Source organism: Cherax quadricarinatus, chromosome 87, assembly GCF_038502225.1.
Source record: "Cherax quadricarinatus isolate ZL_2023a chromosome 87, ASM3850222v1, whole genome shotgun sequence".
Lineage (NCBI taxonomy): Eukaryota > Metazoa > Arthropoda > Malacostraca > Decapoda > Parastacidae > Cherax > Cherax quadricarinatus.
The window spans coordinates 2315791-2336883 of record NC_091378.1 but is presented as its reverse complement, the minus strand read 5'-3'; the positions used below and the strand labels follow the sequence as shown (position 1 = coordinate 2336883).

The 21093-nt window shown below is 41.5% G+C and overlaps 1 protein-coding gene across 13 annotated transcripts in view; it reads right to left on the bottom strand.

The window, feature by feature from the left end:
- RhoGAP19D (Rho GTPase activating protein at 19D) overlaps positions 1-21093 on the bottom strand; it is a 475555-nt gene that overhangs the window by 288955 nt on the left and 165507 nt on the right. For all 13 annotated transcript variants that reach the window (XM_053798572.2, XM_053798576.2, XM_053798573.2 and 10 more), the window contains one exon: positions 5107-5230. In XM_053798572.2, the coding sequence (XP_053654547.2) occupies positions 5107-5230 (124 nt within the window). The remainder of the gene's footprint in view (positions 1-5106; positions 5231-21093) is intronic.

Genomic DNA, 21093 nt, shown 5'->3' with positions numbered 1-21093 from the left:
TGATGCATACTTATGATGTACATGTCATATATGATGCATACTTATGATGTACATGTCATATATGATGCATACTTATGATGCACATGTCATATATGATGCATACTTATGATGTACATGTCATATATGATGCATACTTATGATGTACATGTCATATATGATGCATACTTATGATGCACATGTCATATATGATGCATACTTATGATGCACATGTCATATATGATGCATACTTATGATGCACATGTCATATATGATGCATACTTATGATGTACATGTCATATATGATGCATACTTATGATGCACATGTCATATATGATGCATACTTATGATGCACATGTCATATATGATGCATACTTATGATGCACATGTCATATATGATGCATACTTATGATGTACATGTCATATATGATGCATACTTATGATGTACATGTCATATATGATGCATACTTATGATGTACATGTCATATATGATGCATACTTATGATGTACGTGTCATATATGATGCATACTTATGATGTACATGTCATATATGATGCATACTTATGATGTACATGTCATATATGATGCATACTTATGATGTACATGTCATATATGATGCATACTTATGATGTACATGTCATATATGATGCATACTTATGATGTACATGTCATATATGATGCATACTTATGATGTACATGTCATATATGATGCATACTTATGATGTACATGTCATATATGATGCATACTTATGATGTACATGTCATATATGATGCATACTTATGATGCACATGTCATATATGATGCATACTTATGATGTACATGTCATATATGATGCATACTTATGATGTACGTGTCGTTTATGACACATTAATGATGTGTGTGTTTATGATGTACATGCTTATTTAGCTGACCACCTTATGCTTCTTGTTCAAGTGGAGGACTATCCTTCTGCCCTTCTTGTTCAAGTGGAGGACTATCCTTCTGCCCTTCTTGTTCAAGTGGAGGACTATCCTTCTGTCCTTCTTGTTCAAGTGGAGGACTATCCTTCTGCCCTTCTTGTTCAAGTGGAGGACTATCCTTCTGTCCTTCGTGTTCAAGTGGAGGACTATCCTTCTTGTTCAAGTGGAGGACTATCCTTCTGCCCTTCTTGTTCAAGTGGAGGACTATCCTTCTGTCCTTCTTGTTCAAGTGGAGGACTATCCTTCTTGTTCAAGTGGAGGACTATCCTTCTGCCCTTCTTGTTCAAGTGGAGGACTATCCTTCTGCCCTTCTTGTTCAAGTGGAGGACTATCCTTCTGTCCTTCTTGTTCAAGTGGAGGACTATCCTTCTTGTTCAAGTGGAGGACTATCCTTCTGCCCTTCTTGTTCAAGTGGAGGACTATCCTTCTGCCCTTCTTGTTCAAGTGGAGGACTATCCTTCTGCCCTTCTTGTTCAAGTGGAGGACTATCCTTCTGTCCTTCTTGTTCAAGAGGAGGACTATCCTTCTGCCCTTCTTGTTCAAGTGGAGGACTATCCTTCTGCCCTTCTTGTTCAGGTGGAGGACTATCCTTCTGTCCTTCTTGTTCAAGTGGAGGACTATCCTTCTGTCCTTCTTGTTCAAGTGGAGGACTATCCTTCTGCCCTTCTTGTTCAAGTGGAGGACTATCCTTCTGTCCTTCTTGTTCAAGTGGAGGACTATCCTTCTGTCCTTCTTGTTCAAGTGGAGGACTATCCTTCTGCCCTTCTTGTTCAAGTGGAGGACTATCCTTCTGCCCTTCTTGTTCAAGTGGAGGACTATCCTTCTGCCCTTCTTGTTCAAGTGGAGGACTATCCTTCTGTCCTTCTTGTTCAAGTGGAGGACTATCCTTCTGCCCTTCTTGTTCAAGTGGAGGACTATCCTTCTGTCCTCCTTGTTCAAGTGGAGGACTATCCTTGTCCTTCTTATTCAAGTGGAGGACTATCCATCTGCCCTTCTTGTTCAGGTGGAGGACTATCCTTCTGTCCTTCTTGTTCAAGTGGAGGACTATCCTTCTGTCCTTCTTGCTCAGGTGGAGGACTATCCTTCTGTCCTTCTTGTTCAAGAGGAGGACTATCCTTCTGTCCTTCTTGTTCAGGTGGAGGACTATCCTTCTGCCCTTCTTGTTCAGGTGGAGGACTATCCTTCTGCCCTTCTTGTTCAGGTGGAGGACCATCCTTCTGCCCTTCTTGTTCAGGTGGAGGACTATCCTTCTGTCCTTCTTGTTCAAGTGGAGGACTATCCTTCTGCCCTTCTTGTTCAAGTGGAGGACTATCCTTCTGCCCTTCTTGTTCAAGTGGAGGACTATCCTTCTGCCCTTCTTGTTCAAGTGGAGGACTATCCTTCTGTCCTTCTTGTTCAGGTGGAGGACTATCCTTCTGCCCTTCTTGTTCAGGTGGAGGACTATCCTTCTGCCCTTCTTGTTCAGGTGGAGGACTATCCTTCTGCCCTTCTTGTTCAGGTGGAGGACTATCCTTCTGTCCTTCTTGTTCAAGTGGAGGACTATCCTTCTGCCCTTCTTGTTCAAGTGGAGGACTATCCTTCTGTCCTTCTTGTTCAAGTGGAGGACTATCCTTCTGTCCTTCTTGTTCAAGTGGAGGACTATCCTTCTGCCCTTCTTGTTCAAGTGGAGGACTATCCTTCTGTCCTTCTTGTTCAAGTGGAGGACTATCCTTCTGCCCTTCTTGTTCAAGTGGAGGACTATCCTTCTGTCCTTCTTGTTCAAGTGGAGGACTATCCTTCTGCCCTTCTTGTTCAAGTGGAGGACTATCCTTCTGTCCTTCTTGTTCAAGTGGAGGACTATCCTTCTGCCCTTCTTGTTCAAGTGGAGGACTATCCTTCTGTCCTTCTTGTTCAAGTGGAGGACTATCCTTCTGCCCTTCTTGTTCAAGTGGAGGACTATCCTTCTGTCCTTCTTGTTCAAGTGGAGGACTATCCTTCTGTCCTTCTTGTTCAAGTGGAGGACTATCCTTCTGCCCTTCTTGTTCAAGTGGAGGACTATCCTTCTGTCCTTCTTGTTCAAGTGGAGGACTATCCTTCTGCCCTTCTTGTTCAAGTGGAGGACTATCCTTCTGTCCTTCTTGTTCAAGTGGAGGACTATCCTTCTGTCCTTCTTGTTCAAGTGGAGGACTATCCTTCTTGTTCAAGTGGAGGACTATCCTTCTGCCCTTCTTGTTCAAGTGGAGGACTATCCTTCTGCCCTTCTTGTTCAAGTGGAGGACTATCCTTCTGTCCTTCTTGTTCAAGTGGAGGACTATCCTTCTGCCCTTCTTGTTCAAGTGGAGGACTATCCTTCTGTCTTTCTTGTTCAAGTGGAGGACTATCCTTCTGTCCTTCTTGTTCAGGTGGAGGACTATCCTTCTGCCCTTCTTGTTCAAGTGGAGGACTATCCTTCTGTCCTTCTTGTTCAAGTGGAGGACTATCCTTCTGCCCTTCTTGTTCAAGTGGAGGACTATCCTTCTGTCCTTCTTGTTCAGGTGGAGGACTATCCTTCTGCCCTTCTTGTTTAAGTAAAGGACTATCCTTCTGTCCTTCTTGTTCAGGTGGAGGACTATCCTTCTGCCCTTCTTGTTTAAGTAAAGGACTATCCTTCTGTCCTTCTTGCTCAGGTGGAGGACTATCCTTCTGTCCTTCTTGTTCAAGTGGAGGACTATCCTTCTGTCCTTCTTGTTCAGATGGAGGACTATCCTTCTGCCCTTCTTGTTCAAGTGGAGGACTATCCTTCTGTCCTTCTTGTTCAAGTGGAGGACTATCCTTCTGTCCTTCTTGTTCAAGTGGAGGACTATCCTTCTGTCCTTCTTGTTCAGATGGAGGACTATCCTTCTGCCCTTCTTGTTCAAGTGAAGGACTATCCTTCTTGTTCAGATGGAGGACTATCCTTCTGCCCTTCTTGTTCAAGTGGAGGACTATCCTTCTGTCCTTCTTGCTCAGGTGGAGGACTATCCTTCTGTCCTTCTTGTTCAAGTGGAGGACTATCCTTCTGTCCTTCTTGTTCAGATGGAGGACTATCCTTCTGCCCTTCTTGTTCAAGTGAAGGACTATCCTTCTTGTTCAGATGGAGGACTATCCTTCTGCCCTTCTTGTTCAAGTGGAGGACTATCCTTCTGTCCTTCTTGTTCAAGTGGAGGACTATCCTTCTTGTTCAGATGGAGGACTATCCTTCTGCCCTTCTTGTTCAAGTGGAGGACTATCCTTCTGTCCTTCTTGTTCAAGTGGAGGACTATCCTTCTGTCCTTGTTGCTAAGGTGAAGGACTATCCTTCTGTCCTTCTTGTTGAGATGGAGGACTATCCTTCTGACCTTCTTGTTCAGGTGGAGGACTATCCTTCTGTCCTTCTTGTTCAGGTGGAGGACTATCCTTCTGTCCTTCTTGTTCAAGTGGAGGACTATCCTTCTGACCTTCTTGTTCAGGTGGAGGACTATCCTTCTGTCCTTCTTGTTCAGGTGGAGGACTATCCTTCTGTCCTTCTTGTTCAAGTGGAGGACTATCCTTCTGACCTTCTTGTTCAGGTGGAGGACTATCCTTCTGTCCTTCTTGTTCAAGTGGAGGACTATCCTTCTGTCCTTCTTGTTCAGGTGGAGGACTATCCTTCTGTCCTTCTTGTTCAAGTGGAGGACTATCCTTCTGTCCTTCTTGTTCAGGTGGAGGACTATCCTTGTCCGTCTTGATCAGGTGGAGGACTATCCTTCTGTCTTGTTCAGGTGGAGGACTATCCTTGTCCTTCTTGATCAGGTGGAGGACTATCCTTGTCCTTCTTGATCAGGTGGAGGACTATCCTTGTCCTTCTTGATCAGGTGGTTACTCTTTAAGGAAGATAATGTAACCAAGAATATTCAGTTCTCAAGAGAAATGTTGGAAATTAGTTTTCCACCATGAGAGAGAGAAAAAAAAATAGGAGAAAGAAAGACAGACAAAGAGTAAGAGAGACAAAGAATAAGAGAGAGAAAGAAAAAATAAGAGAAAGAAAGAAAATGAGAGAAGAGAGAGAAAATAAGAGATAGGAAAAATAAGAGAGAAAGAATGAGAGAAAAAATATGAGAAAAGAGAGAGAGAGAAAAATAAGAGAATGAATAAGAGAAAGAGAGATGAGGGAAAGGGGGGAAGACAGTGGTGGCAGGCAGGTTAGTGACTCACCTGTCCTGAGGCCAGCCAGGTGAGCTGCTGATCCTGGCCTCACGTGCTTCACGAAGATGGTATCAAGGGGATCCAGAGAGGAGAGAGGAGCTGCCCACCCTCTCCCATGCTCACTCAGCACCTCCTGCAATAATAATAATTTTATGATACAGTCTCTCTCCCATGCTTACTCAGCACCTCCTGCAATAATAATAATAATAATAATAATAATAATAATAATAATAATAATAATAATAATAATAATAATAATAATAATAATGAAGAAGAAAACGTCTAGTGCCAGTGCCTTCACGTGTTTGTGTTGGGTTCCTTAAGAGCAGTGTGCGTGTATCACTATTTCAATTATGTTGTGGTCCCAGTTTGCTGTTTTGACATAGTTATGTTCTGTACACAGGATCGTCATTGTGAATATAAGGTCAAGGGTATTTTCTAGTCTGATGATTCCACTATTTGCTGACTAAAGTGAGCTTAACACAGTCCTAACAGTTAAATACTACCTGACTGCTCAGCCAAACTGTCACCTTACACCTACTCTGGAATAGTAATATTTGATATATTAGTTAGGTAGTTGCTGGAAATTAAAATCACAGTGCAAAGGTATTTTTGGAATCACTAAATCACTTTAAAGTATTGATACACACTTTAAATTGTACTATTGTATATTGTACTAACTTTAATATTTTTTGGTACCTCTCTGTTTGTAATAATACTAAACTCAAATTTACCACTGACTAACCCATGTCTTGTCTTTAGTAGTGTGTAACCATTAGGATTAGTCCACTGAAATGCATATGTATGCTAGTGGCTTTTTTTGTTTATTACATATAAACTACACATTGTATACTACACAGAGAAGTAGAGTTGATTACTTGTTTTGTTTTTGGTTAGACAGAGTTCCAAGTCGGTGTTAAATTTTTTTTCAACACTGACCAGCCAGGCTGTGGTTCGTATGTACGTGCGGCCAACAGTAACATCCTGGTTGATCAGTCCCTGATCCACCGTGAGGCTTGGTCATGGACCGGGCCTCGGGGGCACTGACCCCCGGAACACCCTCCAGGCATAATGGCTTTTATATGAGAACAAAAACTAACTTTCCCTTCTTAATTTTCGCTGTCAAGAACCTCGACTACATTCTCGGTGCGGTTAAGAACCTTAACGTAAATCAGCGACCCTCTAACACACACAACCCCGACTCCTTCCCTTGTAGTCTGCCTCTTCACTACCATCTAAACAGATCATAACCTCTGATGATCCTTCTCACTACCTGTGATGTTTTTCATTACCTGTTATCTTTCTCACTACCCGTGATGCTTCTCACTACCTGTTATCTTTCTCACTACCCGTGATGCTTCTCACTACCTGTTATCTTTCTCACTACCCGTGATGCTTCTCACTACCTGTTATCTTTCTCACTACCCGTGATGCTTCTCACTACCTGTTATCTTTCTCACTACCCGTGATGCTTCTCACTACCTGTTATCTTTCTCACTACCCGTGATGCTTCTCACTACCTGTTATCTTTCTCACTACCCGTGATGCTTCTCACTACCTGTTATCTTTCTCACTACCCGTGATGCTTCTCACTACCTGTTATCTTTCTCACTACCCGTGATGCTTCTCACTACCTGTTATCTTTCTCACTACCCGTGATGCTTCTCACTACCCGTGATGCTTCTCACTACCTGTTATCTTTCTCACTACCCGTGATGCTTCTCACTACCCGTGATGCTTCTCACTATACATGAACTGTCTCATTACCCATGATATCTCTCATTACCTATACCAATATTTTTACCCGAGAGTAACCTTCAGTACGGGTCTCCCTCAAAGCTCACTTGACTCAGTGAGGCGTCCATTAATTAATGGACAGTTCATTCTGGCAACACCAGAACGTACACCTTTAAGCGCTGCATGAGCGTTCACCTTCCAGCCCTGCATGAACGTTCACCTTCCAGCCCTGCATGAACGTGCACCTTCCAGTCCTGCATGAACGTACACCTTCAAGCGCTGCATGAGCGTTCACCTTCCAACCCTGCATGAACGTTCACCTTCCAGCCCTGCATGAACGTGCACCTTCCAGTCCTGCATGAACGTACACCTTCAAGCGCTGCATGAGCGTTCACCTTCCAGCCCTGCATGAACGTGCACCTTCCAGTCCTGCATGAACGTACACCTTCAAGCGCTGCATGAGCGTTCACCTTCCAGCCCTGCATGAACGTGCACCTTCCAGTCCTGCATGAACGTTCACCTTCCAGCCCTGCATGAACGTGCACCTTCCAGCCCTGCATGAACGTTCACCTTCCAACCCTGCATGAATGTTCACCTTCCAGCTCTGCATGAACGTTCACCTTCCAGCCCTGCATGAACGTTCACCTTCCAGCCCTGCATGAACGTTCGCCTTCCAGCCCTGCATGAACGTTCGCCTTCCAGCCCTGCATGAACGTTCGCCTTCCAGCCCTGCATGAACGTTCGCCTTCCAGCCCTGCATGAACGTTCGCCTTCCAGCCCTACATGAACGTTCACCTTCCAGCCCTGCATGAACGTTCACCTTCCAGCCCTGCATGAACGTTCACCTTCCAGCCCTGCATGAACGTTCACCTTCCAGCCCTGCATGAACGTTCACCTTCCAGCCCTGCATGAACGTTCACCTTCCAGCCCTGCACGGGCTATAAGGAAGTCGTTAGGGGACACGACGCGAAATAAAGCTGTGGGATTTACATACAAAGAACTAGAGCCAAAAGAATACTGAACACCATACATTATACACTAGTTATACATTCATTTACAACATACAACACTGCATTATAGATCCTACATTCGCTTACAACATCCAGCATTATACGTTAGTCATATATACACTCACAACGTAATATAAATCTCTTACAACATACATTATACGTTGTTCATATATACACTCACAACGTATGACACTATACACTGACGGTCATACATTCACTCAACGTTATACATTAGTCATACATCAATTAAAAACTAAATTATAGAACTCTACAAGCAAACATTTATAAAACAACAACAACAACAACAACAACAACAACAGCAGCAACAACAATAATTTACACCACACTATAAAACAATAACAACAACAACAACAAACTACAACAAATAATAATAATAAAAGATACGTGAACATTAACAATTGTAAAATAACTTAACAACATCAAATTACTTAATAAAGCAATGCGAAAAACAACAATAAACAAGACAAGAGATAAAACCTAACCATGATATAACAAGTACATAAACCACGACAAAACAAGTTACATAAACCACGACAAAACAACAAGTTACATAAACCACGACAAAACAAGTACATAAACCACGACAAAACAACAAGTTACATAAACCACGACAAAACAACAAGTACATAAACCACGACAAAACAACAAGTTACATAAACCACGACAAAACAACAAGTTACATAAACCACGACAAAACAAGTACATAAACCACGACAAAACAACAATTTACATAAACCACGACAAAACAACAAGTACATAAACCACGACAAAACAACAAGTACATAAACCACGACAAAACAACAAGTTACATAAACCACGACAAAACAACAAGTTACATAAACCACAACAAAACAACAAGTTACATAAACCACGACAAAACAACAAGTACATAAACCACGAGAAAACAACAAGTTACATAAACCACGACAAAACAACAAGTACATAAACCACGACAAAACAACAAGTTACATAAACCACGACAAAACAACAAGTTACATAAACCACGACAAAACAACAAGTACATAAACCACGACAAAACAAGTTACATAAACCACGACAAAATAAGTTACATAAACCACGACAAAACAAGTACATAAACCACGACGAAACAAGTACATAAACCACGACAAAACAAGTACATAAACCATCACAAAACAACAAGTACATAAACCACGACAAAACAAGTTACATAAACCACGACAAAACAACAAGTTACATAAACCACGACGAAACAACAAGTGCATAAACCACGACGAAACAACAAGTACATAAACCACCACAAAACAACAAGTACATAAACCACCACAAAACAACAAGTTACATAAACCACGACAAAACAACAAGTTACATAAACCACGACAAAACAACAAGTTACATAAACCACGACAAAACAACAAGTTACATAAACCACGACAAAACAACAAGTACATAAACTACGACGAAACAACAAGTACATAAACCACGACAAAACAACAAGTGCATAAACCACGACAAAACAACAAGTACATAAACCACGACAAAACAAGTTACATAAACCACGACAAAACAACAAGTTACATAAACCACGACAAAACAACAAGTACATAAACCACGACGAAACAACAAGTACATAAACCACGACAAAACAACAAGTACATAAACCATCACAAAACAACAAGTTACATAAACCACGACAAAACAACAAGTTACATAAACCACGACGAAACAACAAGTACATAAACCACGACAAAACAACAAGTACATAAACCACGACGAAACAACAAGTACATAAACCACGACAAAACAACAAGTTACATAAACCACGACAAGTTACATAAACCACGACAAAACAACAAGTTACATAAACCACGACAAAACAACAAGTACATAAACCACGACGAAACAACAAGTACATAAACCACGACAAAACAACAAGTACATAAACCACGACAAAACAACAAGTACATAAACTACGACGAAACAAGTACATAAACCACGACAAAACAAGTACATAAACCACGACAAAACAACAAGTACATAAACCACGACAAAACAACAAGTACATAAACCACGACAAAACAAGTACATAAACCACGACGAAACAACAAGTACATAAACCACGACAAAACAAGTACATAAACCACGAAAAAACAAGTACATAAACCACGACGAAACAAGTACATAAACTACGACAAAACAAGTACATAAACCACGACAAAACAAGTACATAAACCACGACAAAACAAGTACATAAACCACGACAAAACAACAAGTACATACACCACGACAAAACAACAAGTACATAAACCACGACAAAACAAGTACATAAACCACGACAAAACAACAAGTACATACACCACGACAAAACAACAAGTACATAAACCACGACAAAACAACAAGTACATAAACCACGACGAAACAACAAGTACATAAACCACGACAAAACAAGTACATAAACCACGACGAAACAACAAGTACATAAACCACGACAAAACAACAAGTACATAAACCACGACAAAACAACAAGTACATAAATCACGACAAAACAGCAAGTACATAAACCACGACAAAACAACAAGTACATAAACCACGACAAAACAACAAGTACATAAACCACGACAAAACAAGTTGCATAAACCACGACAAAACATTACCAGCAACAACTAATAATAAAACTTGCTTTAATATAAAGAAGAGTAAGAGAGCAGACAACAACATCAACATCAACATCATCATCATCATCATCATCATCATCAGCAGCAGCAGCAGCACCACCACCACCACCACCACCACCACCACCACCACCACCACCACCACCACCACCACCACCACCACCACTACCATCACCAGCATCACCATCACCATCAATTACAGCAGCAGATGTAAGTGGTTCAACCACAACTTCCAACATTCCCTTGACGTCTCCACCATCACCATCACCAGCAGCACCATCACTAACAGCAGCAGATGTAACTGGTTCAACCACAACTTCCAACATTCCCCTGATGTCTCCACTATCACCATCACCAGCAGCACCATCACTAACAGCAGCAGATGTAACTGGTTCAACCACAACTTCCAACATTCCCTGATGTCTCCATCACCACCATACCTCATCAATATTAATGTGCCGCGTGATCATGCAATCTTTACTCTTAACCCATTTATAGTCTTGCAACCTGCCCTCATTTTACAACCCACTGAACGGAGCGGGAGTTCAAACTGAGGGCGAGGCAGCGCTAAAACTAGCAGCTGTGAGCAATACGTCAGGGTATCCTTCAGAGAGGCAGTATCCACTGATAGATACTCCTCAGTGGATACCTGCCCTGCGAGGGATACCGTGAGGTACTCTTCACACACATCAATGTACAACCCGCTCTACCATGCCAGCCTGCCTACCTGGAGTCTACCAGGAAGGTGTGATGTAAATAGCTGCGGGACTGATTACCTCAAACTCATCCTCATCTTTTTCCGTTCTTCTCTATATTGGACTGAAGAAGCCACTGGCTGGCGAAACGTTTCATCAATAAAGATTCTCAAATGGTCTACCTGAGGTCATTCGGGAAGTCAACGCCCCCGCGGCCCGGTCGTTGACCAGGCCTCGCAGTGGACCAGGGCCTGATCAACCAGACTGCTACCGCTGGCCTCACGTAGTCCAACGTACGAACCATATACAACTACATTTCTCTCCACACTAGGAAGGTTAACATGGGCCACCACTGTGACCACAAATGTATGGTTTTACAGACGAATCCTGCACCAACATGGCTAATGGCAAGCTCTAGCTCGAGTCCCTTCAAAGATGCTATCAATGACTCGTTTTACTACCTAAATATTGTGACGTAGTACCCAATGTCAGTTTCTTAACGCTTCCAATTTTTTTTCAAGAATTTTCAAGCTAGGTTAAGCTGAAATTAGTTAATTTACACTAATCTATGAAACATAATTGTATCTAACAACAAACTAAAAAAAATTGTCATAATAAGTTTGGCAACGAAGTGGTCAGGAAAAAAAATAACGTTCAAATGTGAACGTTTATCACCAGTGGTGCTAGAATGATCGTTTATCACCAGTGGTGCTAGAATGATCGTTTATCACCAGTGGTGCTAGAATGATCGTTTATCACCAGTGGTGCCAGAATGATCGTTTATCACCAGTGGTGCTAGAATGATCTTTTATCACCAGTGGTGCTAGAATGATCGTTCATCACCAGTAGTACCAGAATGATTGTTTATCACCAGTAGTGCTAGAATGATCGTTTATCACCAGTGGTGCTAGAATGATCTGCTTTAACAGAACCAAGTAGTTAATATAGAACTCACAGAGACGACATTATTAATATTCTGACCACATTATCAGTCCCCCAGTAAGGTTGAGTGACCCTAGACCTTAACGCATTCAGTGTTATTCTTGGTAAGACATATGTGCAACACAGATGACTCATTATAATAATATTATTATTATTATTATAACCATGGGGGAGCGCTAAACCTGTAGGATTATACAGCGCATGTAGCGGGGGGGGGAGAGGATGAAAGGTATTCAGGCTCAATTCAGGGAACCGGAGCACAGATCCAATTCCCTAGATCAAGAGCCCCTCACCAGCGTCAGGAACCTCCCTTGGGGGGATTCATTATTAAAGTAAGGTTACGCCTGCACAGCAGGCTTCATCAGTCGAGTACAGAGGTGATTATCACACTAGAGACAGTAGATGTTGTGAGGTATTCAGTCCCTCGGCATTCATAATACAGAATAATTCATGTTAAGCGCTAAACCCATGTTGGTCATTCAGCGCAAGATATGGTGAAGGCTTGATACTCCGTCTCCTGAACGCCAGACAGACGCGCCTTCCTATTTGTACTCATCTATTTTCTCTGTATAAAAGACGGTCAGTCGCTTACAATACTATCAACAGTATGCATTATAATCACCTCTGTATTGGACTGATGTAGCCTGCTACGGAGGCGAAACGTTCTGTAAAAAAAGATACCTGTGTGTGGCACATGTATCTTACTTAACCTGTCGGTATTGCACACTGTTTATATATAATTTAATAGAGTTATCACAATTCAAATAATCCACTGAACTGCAACATTTCCTAGCCATCATATGTTGTGCCGAATAGGTAAAACTGGTCAATTAGCAGGAAATCATTTAAAATTAAGTCTCTTCTAAAATTTTCTCTACGTTTAAAGACAACTTTTTTCATTTAGGTTAATGCAAAAATTAATAATTTTGTACCAAAAGAACCTTAGAAAACTTACCTAACTTTATTATAACAAGCGCAATTTATTTTAGCCTAATCCAACTAAATATATTTTAGATAAATTTACAATAATTTAATAATAGATGAATGATTTAGAGAATCTACATTCCTGTCTGACACAGCAACATCTTGGGATCTTAAATCAGGGAATTCTTCACTTGCCTAACCCTTGGCCACGACCTACTTCCACACTGGACAAATGTAACACCACCTACGACTGCTGCACCTCTCCTGCCTACACTATATAAGCTACTTCTCCGCACATATCCTGTATTCTTTTCAAGATTGATGGACTGACCACATCGACTCAAGGCTGAGGGACTGATTACCTCAAACTCCTCCTGTTCTTCACCATGCTCCTCAGTATGGACTGATGAAGCCACTGTGTGGCGAAACGTTTCCTCATTAAAGACACCCAAGTATTGCACATGTGTCTAAATTAATTTATCAATTTAATAATAAATAAACACACTGAAATATATTTTTTTCATTAGGTTCAGAATGATTTTTGCGAAATTATTACATACATAAATTTTCGTTTGCCTTATTCGGCAAGAAGAGCGTTGCTATTTAAGCCAAAATTGCAAATTTTTACCTGTTCGGCACAACATAAATATATAAAGAAATAGTTTGAATCAATGAAAATTATTGACAATACAGTGGCTGGAACATTTCTAAATGAACACACAAATTAAGAAATAAATATTTCAACTTCTCGATCCACTATAAACCACTGACAGTGACCCAAGAGGGACCGAAACGTCGTCATAAATATTAATGATCAATCTGCGTGTTAGCGGTGACTCCTGGATCAACACACTACACACGTACCTCAGGTCTGACCACACATTCATGAATATTTCCATACCGCATGTATACACCACCTGGTTAAGAGAATAGTAACCCGTTACCTGTTCTTTGCCTCTTCCCACCTCTTATAATAATCATAACGAAGCGCTAAACCCTTAAGGGGTCACAAAGCTATGATTCCCAGCTCAGAGTTTGCCCACTCTAGCAGCCTTGATCTGGGACCGGCGCCATACACGTGTAGTGAGGCGAAATTGCTAAGCCTAGTCTGAACCACGGTAGATAAGAACATAAGAACATAAGAACGAAGGAACACTGCAGAAGGCCTACTGGCCCATGCGAGGCAGGTCCAAGTCCCTACCGGCTTAAGCCAATGCACCCAACCTAGTCAGGTCAGGTCACATTGACTCAAGGGAGGAACACGGCAACCGACCCGTTAGCACAAGCTATCAGGTCTAACTCACACCCACCCACATCTACTCATGTATTTATCCAACCTATTTTTAAAGCTACACAACGTTCTGGCCTCTATAACGGTACTTGGGAGTTTGTTCCACTCATCCACAACTCTATTACCAAACCAGTACTTTCCTATATCCCTCCTGAATCTGAATTTTTCCAACTTAAAACCATTGCTGCGAGTCCTGTCTAGGCTAGATATTATCAGCACACTATTTACATCCCCTTTATTTATTCCTGTCTTCCACTTATAAACCTCAATCATATCCCCCCTAATTCTACGTCTTTCTAGAGAGTGCAGTTTCAGGGCCCTTAGTCTATCCTCATAGGGAAGGTTTCTGATACATGGGATCATCTTTGTCATCCTCCTTTGTACATTTTCCAGAGAATTTATATCCATTCTGTAATACGGTGACCAAAACTGTGCAGCATAATCTAAATGAGGCCTAAATGAGGTCTAAATGAGGCAAGCAACAATTTAGCCTAGTTAAGTGTTTCTCATCTATCAACACTTCAGCCTAGTTTACAGTGTTTCTCATCTATCAACACTTCAGCCTAGTTTACAGTGTTTCTCATCTATCAACACTTCAGCCTAGTTTACAGTGTTTCTCATCTATCAACACTTCAGCCTAGTTTAGTGTTTCTCATCGTTTAACTGGTATTTTCTTACATTTATTTTATCTCTCACTCTTATCAATGAAGTTTTGCTAAAGTATATAGATAAGAGATATAATTCTGAATATAAAGGCACAATACCGTGACTGGAACAATACACAAATAACCAACACACAAGAGACGACGTTTCGGTCCGACTTGTACCATTTAACTAGTTAATGGTCCAAGTAGGATCGAAACTTCGCCATAAGTTTCAGTCTCCTAGCGGGTTATTTGTGATTCAAATGATAGTTTGGGACCGAGTCGCTAGGATGATGATCCCACTAACCTCGTATGATAAGTAAGACACTTGTGTGATATTTGGTTATCCTTATTCTGGAAACGTTTCGCCAGCCAGTGGCTTCTTCAGTCCAATACCAGGAGTATACCAGGAACGTGTTCCGGGAGTCAACGCCCCGCAGCCCGGTCCATGACCAGACCAATGCAGAGAACGGTAGAAGATGAGTGAGGTAATCGGTCCCTCAGAATGGAATTGATTTGTTCTGTCCATCAGTCTTGATAAAAGTGCACCATATTCGTTAGGATGGGGCTTTTATAAGAACATAAGAAAGGAGGAACATTGCAGCAGGCCTGCTGGCTCATACTAGGCAGGTCCTTCTCAAACCCAAACTCATTTAACCAAAACACTTGCAAGTCCCCGCTAACTTATATACTGCAGATAGATGAGGTGGAGCAGTGGTAGACGGAGTCACCAGTGGCAGTAGGTAGTATTTACAGGTTCTCTAAACCATACATAAATAACTCGTACGCAGAAGCTTGTGGCGACATTTCGGTCCGACATGGACCACTGACTAGTCACACTAATACACGAAGGTGAGAGAGCCAGTATATAATAGCAGGGCAGGGATGGGACAGAGAGGAAAAAAGAAGTGGAGAAGTTTCTTTCTCAGGACTATGTGCGGGTTATTTGTGTATTGTTCCAGTCATGGTATTTGTCTTTTTGTTCTCTGAACCATTTATTCAATTAACCTCGTATCCTGGGAACCAAGACAAAGGAACCCAGGTGAAATAAGCCACATTTACTGGTTTTCTTATCCTGGGTTAGTCACCCTCCAGGTTAATGATCACTGTATAGTCTATCTTCAATTGAACTGTTTTTATGCCAACAGCAAAATACCACTGTATACTTTATAGTTGGGATGCATCAGCTGGCTCAGGCTAACACATTTCAACACCATATATATATGAAACCCCCATCCTGCGTGATGGAACGTGACAAGGATAACAGTTACCTATTGTTCGCATTGAGTAACTGTTAGATAGAATAGGATAGCAGTACAATGCTGATGTTCCCACTGTGTAATTATCATACAGGATAGTGTAGTAACACACTGCTGGTGTTCCCACTATGTAACTATCATACAGAATAGTGTAATAACACACTGCTGGTGTTCCTACTGTGTAACTATCATACATGTATATTCTTTTCTTTTCTTTTCAATACTGATGGACTGACTACACCGACTCAAGGCTGTTCTTCACCATTCTCCTTTGTATGGACTAATGAAGCCACTGTGTGGCGAAACATTTCCTCATTAAACAGACCCAAGTGTTGCACATGTGTCTAATTTATCAATCAGTGTAGTAACACACTGCTGGTGTTCTTACTGCGTAACTATCATGCATAATAGTGCAGCAACACACTGCTGGTATTCTTACTGCGTAACTGTCATACAAAATAGTGTGGTAACACACTGCTGGTGTTCTTACTGCGTAACTATCATACATAATAGTGTAGTAACACACTGCTGGTATTCCCACTGGGTAACTATCATACATAATAGTGTAGCAGTACACTGCTGGTGTTCCCACTGTGTAATTATCATATAGAATAGTGTAGTAACACACTGTTGATTGATACAATTTTGTTAAATACAAAAAAATCAACTGGCTTAAAATAGTGGTGTAAACAACGAGCAATATTCTCCCCCAGAGATTACAAGTGCCTGAAGAGCATCATAAATGGCTGGATGGCATCATAAAATAGCAGCATCCTATTTCTGTAAGGGTTCCAATCCAACCTTTTATAAAAGACAACAATGCAGGCCAGATTTTTATTATAGAGAACGTTTCGCTCATTGTAATTTTACTAAGTCACGACTTCATAAAGCTCTGTAATAAGCGAAACTCGTTAGTAAAAACGCTTGATCTGCATCAACTGTGTTCCTACCATATTTCTGGGGGATACTTAATATGGTACACTACCATACTTGTGAATAATACTTAATATTGTACACTACCATACTTGTGAATAATACTTAACATTGTAGTACACTACCATACTTGTAGGCAAGACCTCAAATTCAAGACATTTAGGTCTAAGTGAAATCCCAGAGATCTTAAAAAGTGCGGACATACTGTAGCTGATAGATCCAAGGTAACAGAGCCGATAAACAAAACAAGAAATCGTGGAACTAATGTGACACATCAAAATCTTTGAGAGGGAGGTGAGGAGGTGAGGGAGAGATATATCATAATCTACACTTGGTAAATCTTGGAAGGAATGGTCCCAAATCTGCACACAGAAATCACTCCCTACGAAAGTAAAAGACTGGGCAGGCGATGCAAAATGCCCCCAATAAAAAGTAGGGGCGCCATTGGTACACTAAGGGAAAACACCATAAGTGTCCGGGGCCCAAAACTGTTCAACAGCCTCCCATCAAGCATTAGGAGAATTGCCAATAAACCCCTGGCTGCCTGGCAACTTGCTGCTGTTTCCAATGGCTGTCTACCGAGGAGAGACAGGCACCTAGCAACATCTGTTGTTGGGGCAATGGATGAATTCCCTACTATGTTTGTTAACTGCTCATTACTCTGTAATTTGTCTATGATTGTAATCATGTCATAACGTGTTTATCATTCATTACCTTTGAAACTTGTCATGATTTTGACCAGCTCTACCTGGAGCTCATTACCTTTGTAAATTCTCATGATTAATGTGTTTCTGATTCATTACCTTTGCAATTATTCATGAGTGTGACCAGCTCAACCTGGAGCTCATTACCTTTGTAACTTGGTCATGATTATGACCAGATCTAGTTCATTACCTTTGTAACTTGCTCAGCTATCAAAACTTTGGAGTCCAGTCCCTGGACCCATTATGTACCTCTGTAATCTTTTGACTACCACCCACAGGATGGGTATGGTGTGCATAATAAACATATTAAACTAACTGCCTTCAAGAGAGAGCTGGACAGATACCTAAAGTCAGTGCCGGATCAGCCGGGCTGTGGCTCATACGTTGGACTGCGTGCGGCCAGTAGTAACAACTTGGTTGATCAGGCCCTGATCCATCGGGAGGCCTGGTCATGGACCGGGCCGCGGGGGCGTTGATCCCCGGAATAACCTCCAGGTATATATATATATATATATATATATATATATATATATATATATATATATATATATATATATATATATTATATATATATATATATATATATGGACAGATATGACCTGTGATGAATGGTTTGAAAACCGACAAGTTGAAGATTGAGACACTTATGCAACATATGGGAATCTTCATTTAGGAATCTTTATCAAGTATGACCTTCACTTCTCAAGTCAACGTATATTGAGAGAAGCAAAATGAAGCTTGTCACAACAACCAGATCATTGAGATAAGTACAGGAGGGCCTCGCTTATATAGTAGGTTAGGTTCCGGGCTACTACTCTATGGGAGGGCCCCGCTTATACGGCAGGTTAGGTTCCGGGCTACTACTCTATGGGAGGGCCCCGCTTATACGGCAGGTTAGGTTCCGGGCTACTACTCTATGGGAGGGCCCCGCTTATACGGCAGGTTAGGTTCCGGGCTACTACTCTATGGGAGGGCCCCGCTTATACGGCAGGTTAGGTTCCGGGCTACCGCTGTAAACCGGAAATCATTGGAAAGTGAATCATAACATTTTTTTCACTTTCAAATGCATATAAAAGCCTGATAACATGTTTACATTATATTACGTAAGCAATATAGCTAGACCTTAAAACTGCATACACAGTACACACATTACTTACCTTAAAATATTTTTGTTCTTAGCTTATAGTAAGTGGTGAATATATTTATTTTAGGAAGTCTGAATAAATGAAGAAAGACTATAACTGAAACCGCTGTATTAGAGAAACGCCGTAAAGCAAAGTGCTGTAAAGCGGGACCTGTCTCTAATTTTAATCACAGGTACACACAAGTACAATTATCATACACAGTGTAAATTACCTAGGATAACCCAGAAAAAAAGTCATATAAATTGACTTATTTCCATTGGGGTCCTTAATAGAACTGCGGAGATTTAGGAAGAATCTCCAAATGCAGATGTGTTCTACACGGATTTTGTTAAAATATTTAACTTATGAGATCATAGTGTTTGTTGGATCATAAAATAAGCCAAGAGATATTGGAAGAAAAGTGTGAAACTGGATATTAAGTTTTCTAATGAATATAACACAAAGAGCGGAAGTCGTAAATAAAGTCAAATCAAGTCTTGGAAAAGTAAAAAAAAAAAAAAATCAGTACTCCAAACGGAGGGAAGGAGGAGGAGGAGGAGGAGGAAGAGCACTACTACTATGACTACTACTATTACTACCTACTATCACAATGGAAATAAATCACTCTGTCTGACTTTTTTGGGTTATCCCAGGTTCTCTACACATATGCTGCTATGTATGATAATTCTATGTAACTGTATTTGTGTATACCTGAATAAACTTACTTACTTACTAATCACTACAGCTTGTGCTACTTGTCTTTTACAATGATGAAAATAAGTGTGAGAGAAGCATGGCTGACTGAACTGAAGTTTCACACTGGATTATGTTTAATTTAGTGATAGTGAGGGAGGGGAGAGATAGTGAGGGTGAGGAGAGATAGTGAGGGAGGGGAGAGATGAGTGAGAGGCGCACCATGGCGTAACTTGACACTACTAACTCACTCCAATCCTCCCTCTCCAACCCCCCCCCCCCACACACACCCTCAAGATCTCTCCCCCCCCACACACCCTCAAGATCTCTCCCCACACACCCACTCAGCACCAACCACCATCTTTTCTTCTCCATCTTTACTACACCAGTGATAAGATATAAGGAGCACTGCAGCAGGCCTACTGACCCATGCTAGGCAGGTCCAAGTCACCTACTGGCCCAAGCTACCAGCTACGGGAGGTACAACCCTCCTGCGGTGTACTGCGATGGCTGTGTGCACAACAGCCTGGCTGTATGTGTGCACAACAGCCTGGCTGTATGTGTGCACAAGTCTGGCTGTATGTGTGCACAACAGTCTGGCTGTATGTGTGCACAACAGCCTGGCTGTATGTGTGCACAACAGCCTGGCTGTATGTGTGCACAACAGTCTGTCTGTATGTGTGCACAACAGTCTGGCTGCACAACATGTTGGCTTACCTTTGTTCCTCACAATATTTTATTACATGTGAACAAATTATTTGTATTTGTATTATTTGTTCTGTTGCTGACCTAGTCAACGGGAAAAGCCTAGTCCCAGACCGTTGCTACGACACTCGAAAAGCCTCGAAAAATGTCCTAGTCAACGGGAAAAGCCTAGTCCCAGACCGTTGCTACGACACTCGAAAAGCCTAGTCCCAGACCGTTGCTACGACACTCGAAAAGCCTCGAAAAATGTCCTAGTCAACGGGAAAAGCCTAGTCCCAGACCGTTGCTACGACACTCGAAAAGCCTCGAAAAATGTGTGCCTACTGTAAATTCTGGGGACACTGTTGAAAATGGTATAAAATACCGACAAGTTGAAGATAAGACACATGTGCAACATTTGAGTATCTTCGCCTGCACAGTAGATTCCTTCAGTCAAAACAGACCCATGGAGCTGAACTCTTCTCCGCAGACTGAGGGACTGACCACCTCAAATACTATTGCTCTAAGGTTGGTGGACTGATTATATCGTCTTCATTTCATTACTACTGCTGCCTCTCTATTTGTCTAGGGACATTGGCTCCTCGCGGAAAGGTTTCAGGCTAAGCTCTCCTCGTTGGTCTGATTAGGCTGTTGTTGCTAGCAGCATGCAGTGTAACACAATAT